The following is a 26,289-nucleotide window of genomic DNA, read 5'->3' as shown; positions in this document are numbered from 1 at the left end:
TTAAATAGGATGCTATTAAAAAGTAACATGCGAAGGAAACGTCTTTTTTTTTTAACTCCTGGAAATGAAAATACGATTACATTTAAAAAAAAAAATAAATAAAAGGGTTGGAATTGAGGAAATGTCCTGAAAAGCAAAACAAACAGACAAACAGATGGAAAATGGGAGGAAGAAAAAATATGACAACGAGAGGGTAAATCCAGGAAGTCCAACATGCTACTACCAGGAGTTCTAGAATAACAAACCAGAAAGAATGGAGAAGGGGACCTTGCCAACGAAGTAAGAAAAGTTCCCGGCCAAAGCACATGATTTTCCATAGCTAAAGAGTACACCAAGTCCTGTCTGCAGTTAGAGAAACAACCAGACCAAGATGCACCCTTGAGAAATTCGGGCTAACGGAGGTAAAGAGAAAACCTTAAAAGTTTCAGGAAAGAAAAAAACGAATCAATCCTTCTTTTCTAAGATAGAATTCTCTACCCAGCAAGCTACAACTGAAGTATGAGGGTAGAATTTGGTTTCAAATATATTCCAAATCCAGATATCGTACATATATCATAATTAATATATAAATTATATTTGTATGTCCTGCCAGTAAAACCTTGGATTGCAAGTAACTCGTTCTGTGAGGGCTCCACAAGACGAGCAAACATCTCTGATACACTGTAACTTGATAAATGAGTGATGTCTTGCGAAACAAGTAGCACGTGGAGCCACATGTCACATGATCACAACTGAACCAATGGTTCCTGAAATTCACTTGGGTAGACGATTGCTTTGGATCATAGGCATGTTGCCGGACCTAATTATGCTCACACACCCAGGTTTTACTATATAATTAATACGTAAATTATATATTAACATATAAAACATACTTTTTTGGTGAGAACATTTCATTCTACTCTCTTAGCAGATTTCAATTCTCCAATACAGTTCCATCAACTGCAGTCATCGTGTCATATATTACATCCTCTGACCTTATTCATCTTGAAAGTTTGTACCCTTTTAACAACCTCTGCCTATTTCCCCCACCTCTACTACTCCCTGGCAACCACTTTTCTCCTCCGTTTCTAGGAGTTTGACATTTTTTTCCTCTTTTGCCATTTCTGCGGTAGATACTTAGCAAGCCAAACCAACCAACCAACAAAAAGAAAGAAAAAAAAAAAAACAGAAGAATTTCCCACAAAAAAGATCAAAATCATTACATACTACAAGGCTGGGTGTGGACAATATTTATCTAATTCCATAAAAGCTGGAGACTGGCTTAGCCAAAATGTCGTATAACTCTACAGGAGGATGGAAGGAAAGGAAATACAGCAGGCCCCCTCATGGAAAGGTCTACGTCCTAATTTGGTAGATAATACCTAAAAGCTTTTAAAACCAAGAAATGTCTTTCAAGCAATTGATGACCACAGGAACATGAAAGTAAATACGAGAAGAGACAGCTCAAGCAGTTGAAAGCAGTTGTCTCTGAAAACTGGGGCCCAGGGGTTGGGGAGAGGGGGAGCCCCAAACCGCTGCTTTTTTTTCATTAAAAGCCTTGCAGTATCATTTGGCTTTTTAAATTATGTACATCTATTGCTTTGATAAAAATTAAAATTAAATGTAAAATAATCATAACCTCTCCGCATAGCTGGAAGGCCCAAGCAGCTATCAAGGGTAGCACATTTTCTATCTTCTATCACAAATGGGACATAGTGAGAGTGGATGCAGATGGTTGCTATGGTTTCTCTGACATCTCTGCTCCCAGGAAGCACTCTTGTCACGGTGCCTGGTGCTGAGGACCTTACCAGAAGGAGAGGTGCAGGCTCCAGCCTGAATCCTGAGAGTCTGGAACACCGGGATGTGTGGCAACTAGGGGGTTCTGGGCTCACTCTCAGAGTGGGCCTTTGCGCTGGATGGGGTGGGCATGGGGGGCTTCCCACAGGTGCCAAGGACTCAGGAGAAATGATGTCACAAGTCAGAGGTACCACTGGAGGCAAGCATCCATTAAGCAGCCAGAAGCCCGACTTTTATCATTCTGAGAAGACCTGCTTAATGCACATGCTAAGTGCTGTGCCGAAACCATACATCAGAAGTCCCAGCCAGGCAGGCAGTGGTCTGAGAGCAAAATCTAGACTAAACACATTCACCTCAGAGATCATGTCCTCCTATTCTGTAAATTTCCAAGACTACCTACTATGTGCCAGACCCTCAGGGATACAGAGGAACAGCCCAGTCTGGGTTTTCAAGGAGTTCACAATCCAGGGACTATCTCGAGGGGTCCTATTAAGTACTGGATGGAAATTCATTGATCCAACAGCGCTCACATAAAGTGCCTGTGGAGTGCCAGGCTTCTGCAATCTGGGGGGCATGCGAACAATTAAATGTCATGATATGCTATAAACTCCTAAGATAGAAGGAGCAGACGATGGGTTCCAGAAGGGAGGAAAAGGGCATGTCAGGAGAGGCTTCAGAGAGAAGGTGACCTTTGGGCCTCATCCCAGGCCTGTCTTCAAGTGGCTAGGCAGAGTAGGGGAGTTAGAAAGGGGGTGTGTCATGAGCAGGTGAGAGGCCAAACACAGGGAGGGAAATCCAGAGCCAAAGCCAAGAACATCCCAAGGTGTCCTGGGGTAGCTGGATCTAAGGCTGAGACCAGGAGCTGGACAGGGAGGCAGAAGCCAGACCACCACGGGTCTGGTATGTTCTGTGAACACATCAGCGTTCTCCTGTGAGTTCTTCTACCCAAAGGATGGTCATCCAACCAGCAGCACCAGTATCCCCTCGGAGCTTGTCAGAAATGCAGAATCTCAGAGCCCAACTCACATCTGCATTGTAAGAGGACCCCTGGCTGATTCACGTTCTAGTAGGAGAAGCACTGATCAAGACCACTGTTTCCCACCCTTTGGATGTATGAGGATGCCTTTTTAACAACCAGATACTTCTCAGACATCACCCCCACATGAACGCTATCATGCTTTTTATATCCATTGATTGAGAAAATATTCAATGACAAAAAGTCATGCTTTGAGTGACTTTGACTCCTGTAATTACATCACGATCTATATATGTGCTCTGTTCAGCAATCTGGTTGTACCTAGCTTCCACCACCAGCGCGTGCAAATCAGAATTTTTATAAGTAGAATCTTAATCATCCACCAGCCTCCCCTTTAATTTTGGATACATGGCTCTTCCCGATGGCTTTTCAAGGGTGGTATCTCCTGCTCCTGCATGCTGGTTGCCCACCCAGACTCATCAGCCTTCTTAGCAAATAATTTATAATCTCTGAGCCTGGATGCACTAGGGAAACTCATTATTTAAAGAATCCTTGGAAAAAATCTTTTTGCAATGAGACTAGACCCAACTCTACACGGGTGCCTTCACTGATGTATGTTTTGTAAATATTCTATCTAACAGGAATGTGTCATGTGAAGCCACTTTCCTCTGTTGCATATCTCTGACCCAACATGAACCCCTCCTTCCCCAACGTGGGCACGTCCCTCTACAGTATATAAGGTGCTTCAGCTGCCTTCTATTCTCTGATCCTCATACACTCTTACGACATAGAGCAGTTCTAGCCATTTAACAGATTAACCCATTTAACAGATGTGGTAAGTAAGCAAGTCTCTGAAATGCTAAGTGGCTTTCCCGTGACCTCATGGCTAAGAAGTATCGGGACGAGCTCTTGAATCACGTCTCTGATTTGGTCCTTGGTTCTCTCCACCATGAGTTAGTGTTCCTTAATAATGAAAACAGAAAAATAGAAGAACACTTGGTTTACCAGGTTGACATTTTTGCCAAAGCACGTCTTAGTCACCTTTGAGGCTCTGCAGGAAGGGGCCGAGCTTTGCAGCCGTCACCAAACCGTTGTGGCCACTTGATAAGGAGCTGTTAGTGAGAACCCCACTACCTCATGCCACTGCCCTGAACAGACATAATTGCAGCCCATCCAGCTTGGGGACACAGTGCTGATTTTTCTTCCTCTGGAGCTGGCCTAGCCTCAAAATGTCACCTGTGAGCAATGGAGCGTGAGCGTGCCCATCTCCATGCTGGGTTTGGATTTGCTCACCTAGACACGCGGTGCAACTGGGCCTGTCAGGGGAGGGGTGGGTGGGGAGCACCCTTGGCCCGATTTTAGCCAGGCAGAAATTCAGGGTTTCTTTACAAAACAGCCTCTGCTGACTTGTGACTGCTGGGCGGTCATGTCTTTTTTTTTTTTTTTTAATCTAGTTTTCAGGAAATTAAAATGAGACGCAGTGAGGTTAGGAGACTTGTGTATGATCCCCAGCTCACAGAATTTCAGGGCTGAGAGGAACCTGAGGGATCAGTGATTTAAACAAGAGGAAACTAAGGCTCAGAGAGGCAATATAACTTGCCTGAGGTCACACAGCTCTTAAGCAGTGGGACTGGGAGTCAGATCCAGGGCTCCATGATTTCAGAGCCCATGCTTTTCTTGAGACCTGCCCTGGCTCCCCTTTCCTGGGGCCCACCTTGGCCTCCTTTGATTCCTCTGTGCATGCCAGAAGAACAGGAGGAACCAAGATGGCACCTCCAGTTGACTGCCCAAACAGTGTTTGGCAGACCCTTTCCACCAGGGCTCTCAAGGGCTGGGGCTAGGACCTCAGTCCCTACCATGGTCACTGTCCCACACTGAGCTTTCCCCTGAACTCTGAGAGGAGAGAACACAGGCTGCTGAACCCAGTGTCAATTAAACTATTCTCCCCCTCCTTCCCTATACAGCTTGAAACCTTCTTGGCTTGTCACCTGGGACCATTGCTTCCTCTAGCCTACTGGCAAAGAGCAGAGGAGAGTGAAGAGTCAAGATATCTGGCTTCTGGGCTCTGCCAGGCCACCACTTGCCCTCTCTGTGGGCCTCAATTTTCTTACCTGAAAGATGAAAAGTTAGTTGGATTAAAGCAGCATCAAAGACTCTCCTTAGTTGCAAAATTCTATGCAGCCATGAATCATAGACCCTGGGGCAGTCCTTAGTTTCTCTGGGCTTTGGTGTCTTCATCTGTAAAATGGCTATGATGTAAAAAAAATTACAATCTTATATATACATATACATAAACTTATATGTATATATAAGATTATATATATATATATATATATATATATATATATACACAAATATATGAGGATATTGATGCCTGTCTCAGGACGGCTGGAAGGATCTGATTAGGCAAGTCTGTGAAGACCCCAAAGCTTACCATACATGTGCCAATGTTGTTGTTTGCCACGTCCTATAGGAGATTCAAAGCTGAGTGGCTCAGAGTCCTGGCCCGCAGGCTCTCAAAGGGGAGCTACTCAATGGGGAATGGGACCAGTGACACCAGAAAGACACAATGTCTGAGCGAGGTCAGGTGTTGGAGGGCAAAGAGCAGAGCCTTGGATACTGACAGCCAGGGTTTGATGCTGGATTTGCATGGTGTGACTATGGCAGGCTGGCTGCTCTGAGCCTTTTTCCTCATCTGTAAAATATTTGTTTTCTCATCTGTAATAAGCCTGCCTCTTGGGGTGACCGTAAGGAGTAATAAAGTGACCATCTGGCCTCTGACCACATCCCTGTTGCTCTTAGAATAGGCAGAGGTCACACCTGTCTCAGGGCTTCTGCACCTGCTGTTCCCTCTGCCCAGAACACTTGCCCTGGGTCATCCCATGACCCAGCTGCTCACTTCAGTCGGGTTCCCTGTGCAAACGCCATCACCCTGAAAAGCCCTGCCCTGCCTCCCATCTGGAAGAGTCATTCCTGCCCTGCCCGTCCTGTCTCACTGTCTTCTCCCCTGCTTCTCCCCCCAGCACTTGTCATTGCTGACCCGATGCTGCATGTGTCCCTGTCTGTTGTCTGCCCCACCACACACACACACACACACACACACACACACACGCACACACGCACCCCAGTCCCAGAGAACTGCAGGGCCAACCCCCAGCATCCAGTCAACAGTAGCAGCCAGAGAAGCCCCTGGGAGGTTGGGGTGACCCAGTGGATTGATGGGCCTGGCCCCTCCCCTGCCTGGACAACATGGACCTGGACACTCCAGGCCTCTCTTCCCGATCATGCAGAATAGTGAGGCCCAAAAGATGAGTCTCGTCCCCCATGGCTAAGCCACCATGATGTCACGGGCAGCAGAAGCAGGCAGATAGCAGCCACACAAGATGGTAACACAAGCTGGGTCCCTTCATGGAGGAGTCACAGGCGGTCTTTGCTGCCCCTGTTCAGCTTATGTCCCTACACAGCTGCCCACCTGTCTCTTACTCACCACCCGCCACCTTGAGACTGGAGAAGAGGGTCTCGAGCTGGCTCAGCCTTGTGTGGACTCAGCTTGGCCAAAAGCTCACCGTGAGACCCAGACAAATGCATCATCCTGTCGGCATCTCTGTCTCAGCTGTAAAATGAGAAGATGGGACTCCATGAGTCTCAGAGATCAGCTGTGCAGTTTTGCTCACTTCTGAAAACATGTATGACACCTACTGTGTGCCGAATATTATGCAGATACAATAAATAAAACACTGACCCTGTCCCCAAGGGTCTCCCAATCTCAGTGGAGACAGAGAGTTACATGAAAAAGGCAAGGCATCCAAAGGAGGAAGGCTCCCAGGAGGCAGTGACAGTGAAGCTGGTGAAGTCAACCAGATGAAAGGAAAGAAGAAGGGCCAGTCTAGATGCAGGGAGTCACATGAGGAAGAAGGAATAGGAAAGAGCAGCTGATCTAGGTGGATTTTGTAGAAAGCCAGAAACACTGAAAAATGATGATGATAGCACTACAAACTAGTAAGCTTTTCTTTTTTGTTTTTAATTTTTTTTTAATGTTTATTTATTTTTGAGAGAGAGACACACACAGAGTGTGAGCAGGGGAGGGGCAGAGAGAGAAAGAGACACAGAATCTGAAACAGGCTCCAGGCCCTGAGCTGTCAGCACAGAGCCTGACGCGGGGCTCCAACCCACGAGCTGTGAGATCATGACCTGAGCCGAAGTCGGATGCCCAACCAACCGAGCCACCCAGGCACCCCAATTAGCGAGCATTTCTTAATCACCAGACTCTGTGCCAAGGGCTTTCTGTGCAATGTCAACAGTCCTGTGAATACGGATCCATTATTATGTCCAAACTCATTCTGCAAATTTTGCAGGAAAACGATGCTCCAAGAGATTGAATAACTTGCCAAAGGTCACAGAACGGGACTTGACCTTACCCCGTCTGACCCCAGAGGCCCAAGCATTTAACCAACTGTCCGAGGCTCTCTCTGGCTCTGACTCACCTAATAGAAGAGCCATGTATCCACCTGTCTTAGAATGCCTAGCTCACTCTCTGGGGAAAAGAGTTCTCTACTCTGGGTGCGTGCAAGCTCTACTCACTTTGGCCCCACCCAGTGCCCTCAGGAAGTCCGTATACAGTGAAGGCTACTGGCTGTCCTGTGGAAGGTGGGGAGAGGATCCCGAGCTCCTGCACACAGAAGCCCTTCTAGGCCATGCACCCCTCTGAGCTTACCTCTGCTAGCAAAGCCTCCAGAAATGAAGGCACACTGGGGTCAGTGCTACTGGGGAAGGTTAGCATGGTGGAGGTCACACTATTTATCTTCAGATCCTTGAGGGGGGTGGCAGGTGGAAGAAGGGTTAGAGCTGGGAGCAGGGGGGAGATCTGTAAACAGGCAGTTTTCAACTCAATGTAAGGATGAACTTGGAGAACCATGGACCGTCCCGTGGGCAGTGAGGTCTCCTCTCTAGGGAGTGCTCGAACACAACGATTGTCATCAGTGCCTGGTGCTGCATGGGTGCCTCCTGTTGCCCTTCAGAGCTTAGGTAATAGACGCCCTCTGGGAGCTCCACCAGTGAGGACCCAAGAAAGGAATCGACAGCACCCACAGACCGGGCAATACAGGGAAAGATGAATGAAGGACTATCTACCAAGGTGTGGGCAAGGCTTAGGGAAGGCAATACGGGGGGTGCATTGTCCTCGGCCCGGTAGCAGGACAGCCGCCACCATGCCTAAGGAAAGCAGAAAATAGAGCTGGCACCAGAACTCAGAGAAAGAGAAATCCCAGAGGGCTTCCCTCAGCACCCCCCCAACCCAGAGCTGCGGCTTGCTAAAGTGTCACACACTAACTCTCAGTGATCCGACACATAGAGTTAAGAGACCGAATGTTCCAGACTGACTCCTCTCTCCTCCGGTTTCCTGCTGATGCACCACTGGCGAACCCAACTGGAAAACGGGGGCCAAGGGAGCCCATCAGGTCAGTCTATACAAGTTCAGCTCCCAGGGCAAAGAGCAGAGTGCAGAGGACAGTCCAGGGGACACACAGAAACTCTCCTCCACTACAACCCCCCCATGTGGCTTCCTCCCTCCTACCCTCTCCCCTCCAGTTAGCTATCCTTGCCACTGTTATAAAGTCAGCTTCCGCCAACACGGATTGCTTTGTATCAGCACATCCCTGCCTTAGCCTAGAAAATTCCTCTGGCTTTTCAGAAAATCTTCCCTTCCTACTTCCCTCGTGTTTATTTCCTCGGCATGCTTCCTTGTAATTTGCAAAGATTAAAGATTTAAGCCTCTTTTATTGCGATGTACTTTCCCAGCCCCATTATGCATTCTGCCCGTTGCTTCCCGGTCTTCTCCCGCAGAGGTTCCAAAGCCTTTCTGCACGCACAGAAAATGCTCTACAGGTAGACTTCACCTTCGGCCGGCCATGGCCGTGCTCCTAAAAAGTGCTACAGTATTCCGGCTTCTGCAGGGTGAATGCACTTTACTGCCTCCCTCCCGATTCAACATTATCTTTCCTGTTTGGTCGCAATTAACAAGTGCTCCTAGCACTGTGTTCGTAGCAGCTTCCCCTTTTTCTGTGCTCTCTCTCGAGCTCTTTCTATCTCTCGGGGGCTTTGAATCCTGGTGTTCATGATGTGTAAATAAATCCTTCACTGAACCAGGGGCCTGCACTCTTTGAAGCAGCTCAGTGTTGAATATGGTGATGAGGGGAATATGAGGCTGTGAATGGTTCCGTCCACGTCAGTCTGCTTTACGGTCAGGGCTGGCTCCTTACGTGTGCAATGTATGCAGTCCCCACAGGCCCCCATGCTCAGAAGAGCCACACTCTGCGTAACGCTCTGTGATTGGCTGCCTTGAAATTCTTAATCCTTTTTCAATCAGGGGCCCCACATTTTCATTTTGCACCGGGACCCAAAAGTTGTGTGGGTGGTCCAGATACTGTTACTGTTACAGTTGCTGCTGCAGCCGCTGTTGTTTTATGCACAACCCACCTCCATCTCAGTGGGAGAGACGTCTAAGTCCTGTGACATGGACAGATAGCATGTGGTGCTGGCACGTCCCTGTGCCCAACCAGACCCTGGGCAGACTCCCAGCTGCCAAAGGGCAGGAAAAGGTGGACTCGGCAGAGGACTCTTTCCCACTCATTTGCTTCATTCACGATTACTGAACTCCACCCGGTTCCAGGCACTGCGCTGGGGGTTTTAGGGGATGTGGCGTGAAAAAGCTACTCCCTTTCTCCAACCCCCAATCAGAAACCCAGAACTATGGGGATGCCTGGGTGGCTCAGTCAGTTAAGGGTCCGACTCTTGGATTTCGGCTCGGGTCATGATCTCATGGTTCATGAGACCGAACCATGCACTGGGCTCTGCGCTGACAGGGCAGAGCCTGCTTGGGATTCTCTCACTCCACCTCTCTGCTCCTCTCCACCCTCTCTCTCTCTTTTTCAAAATAAATAAATAAAATTTTAAGAAAAATTTTTCAAAAAGGAAAGAAACCCAGAGCTAGGAACCAGGGCATCTGCTCGTGGAAATAAACCACACCCCTAGTGAGGTAGAAAGAGTGTTTAATTGGAAATCAGGAGACCTGACTTCTAGCCCTTGCTCTGCTCTTGACTTGCTGTGTGACCTTGGGCAAATCACTTCCCCTCTCTGAACTATATCACTGCTTGCCCAAATGTGTTTGGCCTCAGATAACCTATCGCCAAATCTCTGGAAATGCAGATACCTGGGCTCCACTCCGGAATGACCGGATCAGAATTTCTAGGAGTGGGTCCCCAAAATCATCACCCAGAGCTCCCTACGTGATTTTGATGTGTGTTCCATTTTGAGAACCTCTGAGGCACATGATCTGAGCCTTTGGCTCTAACTGTCCATGTTTGATAACTTCAGCTCTTAAATTAGGTCTTCATAGTTGCACTAATAGCATGCATGTCCAGGCAGAAAACATAAAAGACTGTGGGCAGGCATAGGGCAGAGACTAGAAGGGGACTGTTCCCTAATCAGACTGGAGAATGACCCACAGAGAGCTGAGGGCAGGTCCATGAAGGAAGAGAAACAATCTGGGAATAAGTAGTGCTTTGGGGAAAAGCAGGGCCAGAGAGGGTCTGGGACTCCAGTCGTGGGCTGGCCAAGAATCCAGCTGCTGCCCAGAGCCCCACCCAAGTCACCCAAGGCCTGCAGACCAGAGACCCCCAGGAGCACCTGTTTAGGAAAGCAGAGGGGTGGCATCCTTGTCGTCCCTGACGCTCCGAGACATCTGGGGTCTGCTCACAGCTCACATTCTACAGCTGCACTGCCCACTGAGGTGGTCACAGCCGCCTGTGGCTATTAGAATTTAAGTTAATTAATTAAATTTAAATTCAATTAAAAATAGGGGCGCCTGGGTGGCTCAGTCGGTTAAGCGTCCAACTTCGGTTCAGGTCATGATCTCACAGTCTGTGAATTCGAGCCCTGCGTGGGGCTCTGTGCTGACACCTCAGAGCCTGGAGCCTGCTTTGGATTCTGCGTCTCCCTCTCTCTTTCTGTCCCTCCCCCACTCATGCTCTGTCTCTCTCTCTCAAAAATAAATAAACATTAAAAAAAATGTTTTTAATTCAATTAAAAATAAATAAAGGAAGCCGAAAAGGTAAATACGTGAGGTGATAGGTGTATTAATTAATTTGATGGGACCCTTTCAAAATGTGGACATGTATCACATCATCATATTGTATACTTGATCTGACAATTTGTCAATTATACCTCAGTAAAGCCGGGGGGGGGGGGGAGGTAATTAATTAGTTAATTAATTAAAAGTTCAGTTCCTCAGTTGCACTTGTCACACCTGATGTGACTAGCGGCTACTATGTTGGATAGCACGGATTCTAGAACATTCCATCTGGGCAGGAAGTTCTCTAAAGAGAGTGGAAATCTTATCCATCACTCTCTTCTGTGCCCATTCTGTTGCTGGATATTTGTAACAATAGGAGGTTATTTAGGAATTTACTCTGCCTCAGCCCCTACTGCTTCTGGAATAAACTCCCCTTCCGAATCCCAGCCCAGCCTGATTGGCCTTAGGCGGCTCTCACAAGGCAGGCATGCCTGGCCTGTCTGCTTCGCCCATTACTTGAAGCATTTCTGACAGAAAGGCTTCACTTTTCATTTTCTCCCTGTAAGCCAGGGGACCCCTCCTTTGAGCCTGTCTTACTGGCTCTAAGGTTTTCTAAGCTCAGTTATACAGCAGGCACGCAGCTTCCAAGAGCTTCAGAAAACAAGTTTTGGCATATCTCCCCTTCTGCCCCCCACAGCCACTGAACAGACTTTCAGTTCATCCAAGCACAGGCATCCCCGTGATCCCAGCATCATGCCACTGGGCTCCTTCCCCATCTGAGCCTGTTCTTTGGGCTCCTGACCTCTCTTCAACCCCTTGCTTGGGCAGGCTCACCCCTCCTCCCCTTCCACCGTCCTCCCTCTCTTGTAATCCCCCCTCCTCCCTGTCCTGCATTCCCCCTCCCTGACACACCTGTGGGCCTGTCCATCTGCTAGGCCACAGGTACTGGGAGGAACAAGGGACACAGGCATCCCGGGACATTCGGGCAGCAGTCTGCATGGACAGTCTGAGTAAAGAGATAGCAGAACGCTCGACTGCTGGAGGGAAGGGGGTGTGATTGTGGATTGCCTGGGATCCTCTCCAGTTCCAAGAAATCATGATGAGAGGATTCCTGGCCGAGGGTCCCTTCTGCCTAAATCCCATGTCAGCCACTGGGTTCCAAGTCTGGACTCTGAAACTCCTGCCTGTCCTTCCCACTAACCCCTGTGTGCCTACTAAGCCCTTCTTCCCACGGACCCCTACCTTGGAATTCTCACCCAGCTCCTGCACCCTCCCCTGCCTCCATCACTGGCCCCCAGACTGTCCGTGAGTCTTGCCCATTCCCATGGCTGGCCCCAGCCCTTCCTTCCTCTGGTGTTCATCCCCAGACTGTAGCCCCAGTGCTAACAAACCCCTGCCTCCCTCCCCAACCTCGACCTCCATTTCTCCCTCACGCCATCTTCCCTCATCCCTTCATTTACCCATCCTCTCCCCATTCCATTTCTTTATTTCTTTAAGATTATTTCTTTACTTTGATGGGGGAGGGGCAGAGAGAAAGAGAGAGAGAATCCCAAGCAGGTTTTGCACGGTCAGCATAGGGCCCAACACGGGGCTTGAACTCATGAACCACGAGACCATGACCTGAGCCCAGATCAAGAGTCAGGTGCTCAACTGACTGAGCCACCCAAGTGTCCCTCCATTCCCTTCAATTAGAACACTCCTTGATTTGGACTCTAGATTGGCCTTGCCCATTAATAACTGAGTGAGGTTTGAATTGCAAATCTCTTATTCACTCAGCAGCCCTTCCCTGAGTACCTGCTATGTGCCTGGCCCTGTGCAGGGCCTTTGAGGTCCAGGGAGATAGCCCAGAACTTGGCCTCAGGATGCTCCAGCCTGGTGGAAAGACTGTCAGATAAAGGATTCTTCTGGTGTGGCAGAAGCTTCTTCGGGCATATGGAAAGAATACAACAGAGCAAGAGAAGGGTTTGCTTTGGGTGGGGTTGGGGGCCTGAATCTTCAGTGACGCATAGGGAGATTGGCTGGGTAGACAAGTTTGAAAGGCTTTCCAGGCAAAAGGAAAGGCATGTGCCTCCATGCAGAGCAGAGACGAGTAACAACCAATCTGGGCAGCCCTGGAGGGTTGGACACATGGTGCCATGAAGCAGGAGGTTGCCCAGAGCAAGGCTGGAACAGGAGCAGGTTATGGAGGCTGGGCTCCTTATCAGCACAGGAGAGACCTGTGCAGGTTTGCATTTTGGAAAGCTCGTTCTGCAGGCTGTCTGGAAAGAGCAAGACAGAGGAGACCCAGTAAAGGGTCCTCCACCAATTTTGAACATTATAAGATGAGCCAGGCTCTGCTATCCCATTGCCTTCCACCACCCTTGCCACCTCCCACTGTAAGGGGCCATTTCTCTTGCCAAATTAAAGAGAGGCCAAAGCTTCTCTACCAGTTGCCCATCTCCAGAAGCTCCAAGGGGAGGGCACCTTGGCATACAAGCTAGTCCTGTAATTTTATTTCTACCACTGTGTCATCATGTTTTCCTCCTCTGATCCCCTCACCTTCAGCTCATGGCCAAGTAGAGAAGCTAGCGAATAAAATAAAGGTGAATGACTCACTTCATAATCCCATTTTCTACTTTTGGAGACCCAAGCGAAGAGTTGGCCTAACTGGCCTGAATTCGCTTCTGACCGCTACTGTCACAGATTCCACAAACAGTGATCCCAAACAGCACAGATTTGTCATGTCACAGTTATGGAGGCCAGAAGTCCAAAACCTATCTCACTGGGTTAAAATCTGGGGCTGGCAGGGTTACATTCCTTGTGGGGGCCCCAGGGGAAAATCTATCCCCCTGCTTTATCCAGTTTCTAGCAACTGCCTGCATCCATTGGTTTGTGGCTCCTGCCTCCATGACCAAAGCCAGCAGCACACTTTCTTCCATTCTCTCTCTGACTTTGACCCTCCTGCCTCCGTCTCACGAAGACTCTCATGAGGACATTGGGCCACTCGGATAATCCAGGATAACCTTCCCATCTCCAGGTCCCTAATTTAATTGCATCTGCAGGGTCCCTTCTGCCATGCAAGGTGACGTCTTCCCACTTTTCAGGGATGATGATATGGATGTCTTTTCAGGCCATTATGCTGCCTGCCATGTGGCCTTTCTAACATCCCTTTGAGCTTCTCAATCCCAAGACTCCGTGAGCACCTGCTGTCACTGACCCATGGCTCTGTCTTTGTTCTTTCAGAGGAAACGACGTTTGAAGCAGGAGTGAAAGTTCAGATCCACAGTCAGTCTGAGCCGCCTTTCATCCAAGAGCTGGGCTTTGGGGTGGCTCCAGGGTTCCAGACTTTCGTGGCCACCCAGGAGCAGAGGGTAAGTTCTTGGGCTCCCTGGATCAGTGGTCCCGGGCCCACACCAGCCGCCTGCAGAGCCATGAGGAGGGGAAATGGGACTCCCACTCCTGGAAGACTCTGAGCCTTCAGGAGGCCCAAGTAGGGCTGGGTCCAGGAGAGGGGCTGACCCAGAAATTAGAGAAGGGTGTCAGCTAACCTCTGTAACCCAATTGTCGGTTCCTAAAATTGGGTGTGAGAGAAACCCGAGTTACTTTCTTTTTCACTGAATTGGTTGGGGGTTTTTTCCAGAACTTTCTGGGGGCAAAAAAAAATCTCTCAAGAGGGCAGGGGATCGGTGGATGCCAAGGGAACCTGCTAGCCAGTGTTGATACGACTCACAGTGATCTACAAAAAGGAAAAGGGATGGGGGCGTCACTCTCATAAGAGTGTAAGTGGAGGGGAGTCTCTTGCACCCGTTCCTGCCCCCTCTCTCTGGCTTCACACCAAGGAGGTGACCCTCCAGCCAGCTAGGACTGTTACATCAACTCTGCGTGTCACGGGCGTGAGGACTGGAGCAGCCTCATGTCTGACGTGGGTTTCACATCTCAGAAGGGAGAATTTCACAAATCCTCAATAGGGAGGAGGTCTCAAAGCAGGACTGCAGACAGACACAGGGACACTTTCCTTCTCTTATTTCCTGGTTTACCTGGAATAAACACTGGAGAGACTATGAGTCCTAAACCAGATCATCTGAGACAACCCACCCTGGGAGGCTGAGGCAAAGAGAGAGGTCAATGAGTGGTGGGAGCATTGGGTTTAGAGGGTGAGGAAGGGAGAATCAGAACAGTGAATAGTCAGCAAAGAAATACACATGCAACTTATGTGCTCAGCTGTTTCTAAAATTGGGCTTAAATGTCATCTGTCATCTAGTACTGACCACAGCCCTTTAGCCACTTTATAAAATGACCTTCTGTATTAGAAACTGGTTTCATTTTTTTTAACATTTATTTATTTTTGAGAGAGAGAGATCAGGGGAGGGGCAGGGGATCCAAAGCGGGCTCTGTGTTCACAGCAGAGAGCCAACGCAGGGCTCAAACGCACAAACCATGAGATTATACCTGAGCGGAAGTCGGACGCTTAACCGACTGAGCCACCCAGGCGCTCCTAGAAACTGGTTTGAAATCTCTAAGTGATTTATGCTTTTGAATCTCTGGGAAGGCATTGATGGTGTGGGGCCCCCAAACTGTTCCCTGTACTTAATGCCTGGGTACTTGTTAAAGGCCAAGATCAGCCTCCACTGCAGCACACGGTGGTGGGGATGTTGGCTTTGAGGCAAGGGCAGAGGCGGCTGGGAGCCTGGCTGGCCTCCACAGGCCCCAGAGGCTGAGGCAGGTGGGGAGAGCAGAAATGAGCATGCAGGGGGGTGCCAGGTGGGACTAAGTGGCACAACCAGAAAATCTCATCCTTAAGGGCAAAGAAGGAGGACAGGAAGCAGACAGCCAGGGGCCAAGTTCAGGGCTGAGGATTTGAGTTGGGAAGGGTGAGAACATGGACTAATAAGGCAAGGCATGCTGACGGACAGACAGCCCTGGTGAGCCCAGAACCCAAGCTGTTAGCCTCATGGGCTTTCGAGTACTGCCAGCGATAAGCAAAGCCCGAACACTAGTTAAAGTGACAAGGACAGATTTTAATCAAAAATAAGTTTGTCCCCCATTGAAACAGGGACAAGGGTTCAGCATGAACGGGACTCAACGTGCGTTTGTACAGAGATGACTGGGCATTTTAAAGAAAAGGGAGGGGAAAGGGAGGGAACCAGAGGGGCCTGGAGCAGAGTCAGCGAAGTGAAAAATGACAGCAAGCAGGAAGGGGGCATTAGTCCATGCGAAACCCACCCGGGTTGCTAAGTGGCACTTGCCAGAGTTAGGCTCCTATCTGCCCACAAAGACAAGGAGACAGGCCCGATCTTCAGGTACTGGCTGGAGCAAATGTAGAATCTTTTGGCAGGCTTGAGTTTTCCCAGGCAAGGATTTACCCTCCATTAGTGACACTAAAGACATTTCTGGGCTGGGTGGGAAACTGGGGCTCAGGACTTCTAAGAAACCACGAGCCTCTCTCTCTTCCCAAAATGAAACACAGGGACTCCCCATGGTGAACAGGACAGGACACAGGGACCACGCATTCCCAGCTTCAGAGAACAAATCTGTTGTTTGCTTTGAAGTGTATTCTCAGAAAATCAGCCTCATTCATAGCAGTATGGTTATGATTATTATAACTAATAATAAGATATTTGGTTAAACATTTTACAAATCTTCAAAGCATTTCTGCATCATCTTATTTCCTCGTTTCATTCATATTAATAGAGAAATACAAAAACACATCCCAGAGCTAAATCTAAAAATAAATTATGTTTACATGTATATAAAAGAGCATATTCATAGGAAATAAGATTCGAAGGAAATAAGCCAAAATACCCACAGTGGGGGAATTTATGAATGATTTATGCTCTTCTCTGGGTTTTCCACATGTTTTATAATGTGGCTCTTTGTTGTTGTTTTTTTATTCATTCAGCAAATATTTGTTGAACCCCAACCATAAATGAGGTGGTGGAGATACAGAAGTGAACAAAACAGACCCAGTGTCTGTCCCCACAGAGCCTACGAACTAGTGGTTTCTTTCACAAACAAAAAATAATAAATTATATTCAGCATGTATAACTTGGGGATTGGTCCCTTTGGTATGTTCTCATTCTGCCATTAGTATCCAGCTGACCAGGTCCTCAAACACTGCATTTCAGTGATTCTAAGAAGTACCATTGACTTTTGGAGATGCCTGGGTGGCTCAGTCTGTTGAGCGTCTGACTTCAGCTCAGGTCATGATCTCACCATCCATGAGTTCGAGCCCCATGTGCTGACAGCTCAGAGCCTGGAGCATGCTTCGGATTCCGTGTCTCCCTCTCTCTCTGCCCCTCACCTGCTCATGCTCTGTCTCTCTCTGTCTCAAAAAAAAAAAAAAAAAGAGGTACCATTGACTTTTGAACAACATGGGGGTTAGGGGCACCAACCCCGGGGGCCATTGAAAATCTGCATATTAAATTTCAACTCTCCAGAAACTTAACTAGTAATAGCCTACGGTTGACCAGAAGCCTTACAAACAACAGAGTCAGTTAAGACATATTTTGTATGTGGTATGTATTACATCCTGTATTCTTACAATAAAGTAGGCTAGAGCAAAGAAAATGTTAAGAAAATCTAGGGAAGAGAAAATACTTTTATGGTACTGTGCTGTATTTATCAAAAAAAAGAAAAAAATCCTCATGTAAGTGGACCCACGCTTACCTGTGTTGTTCAAGAGTCTCCTGTATTTTTTTTTTCACATTTTAACATTTCTGAAATCGGGATTTGTTTCTCAGTCAGCTGCATCTGATAGTTAAAATTGGCGGTGCTTTTTCTTTCTTGGTGGCGGATAAAGTCATGGTTCCTCTTACAGCCTGTAGTGGCTACCTTGTCCCCGTTCCAGGATTCTGCTGCTTCGGCTCAAAGCTCAAGGGAATCTTGCAAGAAGGGCAGGGGTGACAAGGCTGTGGGGGAACAGGAGGCCCTTTCCTGGAAAGTTGGTGTGAATCACGTGAGGGAAATGGACTCCTGAGTGAGTGCACTAAGAGGCACTGGTGATGTAAAGTACCATGAATCCCTTTGTGAATCGGAACGTCCTCTTGCGTGGTAAAAATCAGCCCACCCATACCAAATTATGTACAATCTTCCCTTGATATTTTTTCTTTTTTTTTAATTCCAAAAGAGCACACAATTGCACTGTAACCCGAACCGAAGATTACTCTTTTAAAATCAGTATTTGCCCTAAACCCAATTAAGCCAAGATATGCCCCCCTGCCTTCCTGGACAACCTGGAAGACAACCTGAGAAAGGCTCCTCTGATCAGCTCAGCTACTGTAGGAGCCCCTGCATGATCCCAGGACATCACCACCAGACACCCGCACAGTGGATGATACACTAGAGCAGAACTAGAACCCTGGAAGGGTAGAGGAATACCACTCACCTCTAACTGAGCACACGCTTCCTGCCAGGCATTGATTACCCAGAGACGCTTGACATGCATTATTTCATTGAACCCCCCTCAGCAACCCCAAAAAGGGGATAATGTTATTTCCATGTTCCGGATGACAGAGCTGCGCGGTTCAGTAACTTGCTTAAGGTTGCATCGTAGGGGAAGAGCAGGGCTCAGCTTTGAGCCCAGATCTATCTGTGGAGAGAAAACCAGACTGGAAGGCCAAAGGCCTGGAGTCTAGTCCTAACTGTGCCATGAGATCTCGGACAATTTGCTTCCATGCCTGGGCCTCGGGTTTCCCATGCATGGGTTAGATGCCCTCAGAGGGCCTCCAGCGTCAACAGCCCCGACATCCCTGCCTGTGTCACTCAAGTCCACTGGTATCACCTGGAGGTGTGGCCAACAGCAGTTTTGCACCCACTCCCTGCTCCTCCAGTGGCTGACTCCCTCCCTTCACACCAGCTGGCATGGGGTGCTGCCAAGATAAATTGTGACAAGGACTTGTGAGACAAACCCCCCTCCTCCCTCCCCAGGTCCGGGGGGGCAGAACCTGGGTTCCTGCTAGTGAGAAGCAGGAGTGGGGTAAATAGCATTCCTAAAACTTCAGAAGAGGGGTTCTGGGCATGCTTTTTGGTCGTGCCCCTTTGTCAACCCACACACGGGGTGATCACCTTGTTACCCTACCCAAAACTCTCAAATACCTGCACTTCCCACAACTTGCAAGAACTCAACCCTTAAGAATGGCTTCTGATGGTTGACCAACATGTACCATACACCAGCCAAACACTCAGCGGTCTTTGATGCCTGCGTCGTGCATTTGAACCCATTGTTCCCTCTGCCCAGCACCCCGTCCTTGTCTTATCTACCTGGCAAAGGCCTATTCACACTTCCAGATACAGCTCAAAGATCACCGTCTTTAAGAAGACTTTCTCTGTCCCATCCTCTGACTCCCAAGAAGCAGCTAGTTGCTCCATTCAACACTCTGTACATTCATTTATTCCTTCAACAAATATTCACTGAGCACCTCTTGTGTGCTAGGTAAATGAAGATGAGCAAGACCCACTCCCAGCCTTGGAGCACTGACAGAATGAGGTGGGTTTCTTGGCAATTTTGTCACACTCCTATGAGACACAGAACTCTCTGTGGGACTTGACTTCCCTTGGTGCATCACTGCTCCTTACACCTGCCTTTTAAGAACTGACTTCTTCAGCCTCCATCAGGCCTTGTCCCACCGCAGACGGGGAGCTCCCCAAGATTCTATACCATCAGTGCCTTGCTTATGAATGAGCTCAGTAAATGTGCATTGTTCAAAGAATGAGTGCACTCTCGTGCCCAAATCTGTACCCTCTGCTCAAATAGCATTCAAGTGCTGTACTCTAATGCTCTCCCTGACTCACCCCTCCCACCCCTGCCAAAACTCCCATGCAAATGTGCCCTGAGGGTTCTTCTCCCTGAGGCTAAGCCAGCCTGTGATAGATGATATCTGTAGCATTCTGGCAATATACTCACAGACCCTAATTAAATGGAGAGCTCATGAAATGGATCAGGTAGAGACCATCTGTGTACATGAGAGTGGATGCAACAGATGAGAGGGACAGGACAGAGCTCTGGAATTTGGGGAGAATCACATGAGTGAGCGAATAGATGTGCAAATGCAAAGCTAGGACTTCCGTGTGGTAAGAGCCCGAGACTAACTGTCTTCAATGTTGACATCACCAGTCAGACTCTTTGCCCTAATTTAAGGTGATTGCTAATCCTGATGGAACTCTCAGTCATGATTTGATATCAGAAGATTTTTATCATATCCCGTCCCGGCCTCAAAGTGCCTGGTGGTAACTTTTGTTTTCTAAATATTCAAATATTTATTCAGCCATTTTTCCTGTACCTCTTGGTAGGTCTGAGAATGAATCCAGAGATCCTGGGCAGTCAGGTGGCCATCAGCCCCACTGTTCAGAAAATTTCCTGGAAAACTTGGTCCTGGATTTATATGTCAAGGTTTCAGAAATGCCTTGGGGAGCCAGGGTTGAAAATCACTGGCCAGAGGTATCCTGTTCTCACCAAGAACCCCTTCCACTACCACTCGTTAGCCCCTGGGAACGAGAAGGGTTCCAATCCCAAAACCTAGACTCTGTGTTGGTTCCTCACTTGGGGTATATCCAAAGTACCACGAGAACGCCCATCAGCACACCATACCGTACATAAAGCAGCTGCCTGCTAGCCTGTTTGAGGCTGTAAATAAAGGTATATACAAATGTTTGGGTCCTGCTGGGCCCAATTAGGTCATTGGCAGGATGTGTGGGCCCAGCTGGCTCCTGCAGAAGCTTAAGCCTTTGCCTTTAATGTAGGTTGGCCACACTTCCAACATTTGGAGGGAATCCTACCATGGCTCACAATAAGAAACAGTCCCCCTACCCTACCCCCAAGTAAACAGTCTCAGCTGTTGGGCAGGGTGCCCTCGTCTGCTCTTGACAGCTCCTCTCAAGCTTCCAAATACAACTTCCTAAGTGACTTTCAAAAGAGAAGACTCATTTGTCAATCTGACAGGCAGACCCGTGGCCTGTAGTATCTGCTTAACGGTTCCCATTAGAAATGGAGGCTTGCCCATTTGGTCTTTTCAAGGCAGAAGAGAGAACTTGTTATACACGCCTTCAGCAACTTCCAAACTGCCAAAGCTGGAGCCGCAGGAATATGGCAGCATCCGATCCTGCTCCAGAAAACACCAGGGAGGCACCGGGAGGTGAGAGAGCCTGCTGTGTGGCCATTCTCTCCATGATTAACAGGGTACCTTGTTTCCCATAAATAGATAAAAATAAGAACCAACTAAGCATTTACTAGCTAGCTACTTAACTGCTTGTTACCACTTAGCCTCTAAAACAGAAAGTCCTCCAGATCCCCACATGGTTTTTCCAATAGGTTTTCACCATTTTTTCCTACATGATATGAGGGCTTGCTTTTATCAAGGTGGAGGTGATGGCAGGGGGTGGAGGAGGGAGGAGAAGCCTTGTTGATTGGCTAGGATGAACGAATATCTAAGCCCTGTTGGGGGAATCCCAAGATGAGTCCACAAAAAGAGGCTCAAGTCTTGTAAGAAGATGAAATCACTCTACCCTGCCTCCCCTCTATCTTGGCGCCTCTCCCTCTCCTCCCTTCTCTAACAAAGAGACTCCAAAACATTCTGGACACCAGTCTATCCTTTTTCACCTCCATTATACTTCCCAGCCCACCTCTGGTGCTCCATCAAAACTGTTCTTCATCGAGGTGACCTATGAAATCTTTGTGACCAAAGTCCATCTTTGTTGATAGGGATACTCCTCACTCCTCAGTTGTTACCCTACTTGGTTTCTCAGTGGCAAGTGAGCTGTGGACCATGCCCGCCTGAGACACTTGTCCCTCTGGTCTGGCTTCTTTCTTAGTCCTCTCCATGAGCAGTTCTTTCTCTGTTCACACCTTCCATGATTCCCCAAGACGCTGTTTCTGTCCTCTCCCAACCTGTAGTCTCCTTGAATGCACTTGCCCTTGACCATGACTCTCAGAGGCTACTCCCAACCAAGACACTGCTGAACCCCTCCCAGCATCTCAAATCCCATGAGCTCATGAGTCCCATGAGCATCTCAAATCAACAGTCTAACTCATCCTCTTCCCCACCCCATACATGCACCCCAACACTGCTGATCCCCCAACCCTATAAGTGGTCTGAGTACAAATATGCATTCACTAGAGAGTGACCTTGTGCCTCCTTCTTCTCATCTGGAAAATGGGAATGACGGTTCCTATCTCAGAGGCTAACTAGAAGACTGAGTGAATGCCTTCATGTAGAAGGCATACAGTAAGTGCTCAGTGGATGCTAGCTATTATTATCTCCCACCCCAAACACTTCTTTAATTCAGTCTTTTGTGATTCCCTACCTAGCCAAGAACAACAGCTGCCTCAGTGGTATCTCTGCTGCCCATCCAGTCCCTCTGCAATCCATTCTCTGCATCAACATACTCTTTGTAAAATACAAATCTGAGCATCTTCTGTCCTCATTGCTGGATGAAGCCCAGGAGTCTCCCCATGGCCCTTTCTGCTCTGGCCCCTGCCTGCTTTTTCAGCAGCACCCCTCGGCTCCCTAGCCTCCCACATAATGCTCCAGCTACCCCAAACTGTGGGTGGCTATTCCCAAGCATCACATGTTCTCCCCGCTCTCTCCCTGCCAGCAACACCCTTCCCACCCTTTCCTTACCTGACCCTTATGCATCCTTCAAGATTCAGCTCAAATGTTACCTCCTCCAGAAGGCCATCCTGGAGTATTCTGTGTGAATCTCTAGCATAAAATTTACACATTATAATCATCTGTTTACTTATCTTTCTCCCCTACCAGATTGTGAGCTCTTTGAAAATACGCTTCTCTTCGTTCTGTTCTTTATATTTCAGTATTTTGCATGGTGCCTTACATATAGATGATGCTTGATAAATTGTATTGAATGGAATGAATGAATAAATGGATGCATGAAAGAGAGAGAAAGAGCCTACTTTATCATGCGTCTCTCCTGCTTGATACCTATGAATGTCTTTCCAGGGACATAATAAAGTCCAAGTTCCACATCGTGGCTCCAGCTATCGCCTTACCAATGATCACCCCACTGCTCTCTGGCAGCCACCCTCTGATCCACACACTGCCCCTCACAGGCCTTGAAACTTCCAGCCCCACTTCTGGCTCACTTCCTGCTGAGTCATTCATTTACTGAACGTGTGCTGTGTGTCTCACACTGTGTTAGGCAGTGAAAAGGACTGACCTAATTCTTCTCAGATAGAAGAATCTTCTTCTGTGGAGCATCTGGGTGTCTGAGTCAGTTAAGCGTCTGACTCTTGATTTCACCTCAGGTCATGATCTCGTGGTTCGTGAGTTCGAGCCCTGCATTGGGCTCTGCACTGACAGTATGGACCCTGCTTGGGATTCTCTCCCTTTCCCTGCCACTCCCCTTCTCAGTCTCTCTCCCTCTCAAAAATAAATAAATAAATTTAAAAATTAAAAAAAAATCTTCCTCTAGCAAGAGAGGCAGACACTCAAATAATCCATCATAGATTAAAAGTTATATGTGTCTGTGTAATATGCCCCCAATATACTATAAGCTTCTTAAAGGAAAATATCAGCTCTTATAATTCCTAGATGGAAGGATGGATGGATGGATGGATGGATGGAATATTGTAGAATGATCTCTGAGGTCCCCCTTCAGTAATTTACAGTCCATTTAAGCTCTGGTTAGCCTTCAGATTTGATGTAACTAAATTAAACTGCCTTTAACACTAGGAACTAAAGAAAGAAAAAGTCCCCTACTGAGTGCATGGAAAAAGGAGATTAGCTGGAAATGGCACTGACATGGCAGCCCCGTTGGAGTCCAAAGTCTAGACCTTGTATGGTACCCATCCATCAGGGCAGAGCTAGCTGCGACCCTCGCTGCACTGACATCAGATGCTAGTAACTTACTCTCAATGGCTTACTTCCTCCTTGGACCCAGGCAGAGGAAAGGAGGCTCCAATGTCTACTGACTCACCCACTTTATCTTACTCAGGAGACAAGTTAATAAATCAGAATACTCTTTGGTTGGGTCCTGCTACCCAGCATACCATGTTATCTTTTGATTCACAAGCAGCTTGCTATCTGAGCTCTGAACAGTGTCGCCTTGGTTTCTGATTTTTTTTTTTTTAATGAGGGGCAAAAAAAAAAAGAAAAGTCTGTAGAGGACACTTCCATACACAGGCTGAAAGCCATTTCATCTTTTTCTTGCCAACTGGGGAGGTTAGATAATCACAAACAAATCTTTTAGAAATATCAACTATAATGAAGGAAGGAAGAAAGGAATGCAAATAGCCCTGCTGACCTGCACAGCCCTTGGACAGAGGCAGGGGAAGAGAGGCTTGGAAAAGACAGCTCCACCCTATTTTTCCCCTCCTCCTTCACTCTTGAAAAAAGAACTGTTGCCCGGGGATAGAGACGTCCCTGCGTTTGTTTATGTTGTGACAAAAGGGCTGGACAGCCCCAGGAATCATTCACTGTAGACTAATAAATCTTAGTGCTGGTCTGTTAGACTCTTCTATCCCCAAAGCATCTCTGGTCCCTCCCCTGCTGAGATCTCTCCCTCTCTTTTTGAACATTTAAAACAGTTTAACAGCCAGGTGGCTATTAATATAATATAATATAATATAATATAATATAATACAATATGTATAAATCTACCTAGCAACACAAGGTATTTGCATGTCTTGCTCCATCCAATGAGAGCATGCCCTTTGAGGGTCAGGGCTCCAAAACAACTAGCCCAGAACCCAACGTTGTAAATCAGTGAATGAATGAAGGAGTTTGCAGACTGAATCAATATTGGTTAATGGATTGCTCCAAACCCTGCAGCACATCTTGTTGTGGAAAACAAGAATCATTTCAAAACGAGAGTCATCAGTCCTTGATTAATTGGTCTATGTTTTGAGATTGCACTTGGAGTCCTTAGAATGGGGCCTTTGGCACAATTGGGTAGCAAAGGACAGGAAGATGACATTTGGCCAAGGTCTGTAGGAGAGCCCAGGGGACTGCAAAAGGAACAGGCAGAAAGGGAGACGCCAGCAAAGAAGCCACCCATCCCCACGGAGGGCAGACCAGGCAGCTGTTGAGAGAGTAAACTGGTAGAGCCTTTGGGCGGGGAGGTGGGTGGGGACTTGGAGGGATCCATCCGAATAAAAAAGCACCCATCCCCCTTCACCTAGCAATTTCGTCCTACAGAAATACTTACAAATGCACCCCCAAGAAGCATGGCTAAAGATCTTTTCTGCAGAGCTGTGTGTGACAGCAAATAATTGGAAACAGCTTCTGTTTCCAATTGGAAACAAATTCTGTTATAAATGTTCATCAACAGGAGGATGATTCCATTGAGGAGGGCAAACGCATGTGCCTTCCCCCACCTCCCTGCAACAGTTAAAGCGGGTAAGAAAGACCTGGAGGTCCCTTGGGGAAAATTTCTAAGACATATTGGTAAGTGAGAAAAGCAAGTTACAGAACAATACAAGCAGTTTGGTCACATTTGTAGGAAAAGTACTCACATGCTAAACGAAACTCTGTATTTATAAATGCACACGTATGCAAATAGCACGCAGAGAAATTCTGGCAAGATGCCTACTATACTGAGAGCTGCTCGGGGGAAGGCAGCCCAGTTGGGTGTGCAAGATTTTTCACTCTTTCTGGAGCCCTGGAATATTTGTAACAACGGTGCATTTGTGTATTCTTGAATTCGTTGTGCAGTTTTTTAAGGATGTGCATAATGCAGCTATACATAAACATGCTTTATTGTTTGGACCCAGCCTCTAACAGACAGGCTCATATAAAGGGGGATGGGGGTTACTCCTTCCAGCCAGACACAGCCTCCTCTCCAGGCTGGTCCTGTAATAACTTCCCAGTGGACAGCCTCTGTTCCCAGCACATGCAGAAGCCACGGGGAAAGGCCTGCAGTTCTGAAGTTTCCCTTTTAGAAAAAAAAAAATTCTTAATATTGTAAAGATTTTTATCTATTTTTGAAGTGAGTTTAAAAGGAAAAAACACCCACCCCCTACACCCAGGTCCGACAAGAGTGCGCAGTTCCCAAAGATCATTAAAGAGCGTGTGCCCAGAACACATCCGCCCTCCATCCAGCGGAATAGATTTAATTAGCTCAGTGATTGGATTGGGCTGATTAAGTTAGATGAGACTGAAGGTTGTCCTTAAGCATTCCATAGCTCCTAAAATTCACACTTGCCTCTCTCTACCGCAGTGTCCTCAGGCCCGGGACATCCCTGCTTGACAACTTCTTCCCACCCACTCTAAGACAATGGGTCCTTTAATTCCCCGTGGGTCTCTTCTGGGACTGAGACTTATCCTGTGCAGGCCCCAGCGCCTGTCCCAGGGACCAGTCTGTAATAGGGGCTCAGTCAGGGTTTATTGCATTGAATTGAACAGATCTGAGCCCCCCACCCCCCCGCGCCAAGCCTCCCCCAAAAGGCCTAAAGGAAGGCAACAGCAGGAGCAGATGGGCCAGGGTAGGATAGCTCCCAGCAATCCCCAGAGTGGTCAGGCTGTTCCTGATGCCAAGCCCC

The 26,289-nt window shown here is 47.8% G+C and overlaps 1 protein-coding gene across 2 annotated transcripts in view; it reads left to right on the top strand.

The window, feature by feature from the left end:
* Nucleotides 1-26,289, top strand: part of ASIC2 (acid sensing ion channel subunit 2) — a 1,018,759-nt gene that overhangs the window by 939,904 nt on the left and 52,566 nt on the right. For both annotated transcript variants that reach the window (XM_060647782.3, XM_060647781.3), the window contains one exon: nucleotides 14,043-14,170. In XM_060647782.3, the coding sequence (XP_060503765.1) occupies nucleotides 14,043-14,170 (128 nt within the window). The remainder of the gene's footprint in view (nucleotides 1-14,042; nucleotides 14,171-26,289) is intronic.

This window comes from Panthera onca, chromosome E1 (genome assembly GCF_046562875.1).
Source record: "Panthera onca isolate mPanOnc1 chromosome E1, mPanOnc1 haplotype 2, whole genome shotgun sequence".
NCBI lineage: Eukaryota > Metazoa > Chordata > Mammalia > Carnivora > Felidae > Panthera > Panthera onca.
This window is presented reverse-complemented; position numbering and strand designations above follow the sequence as displayed.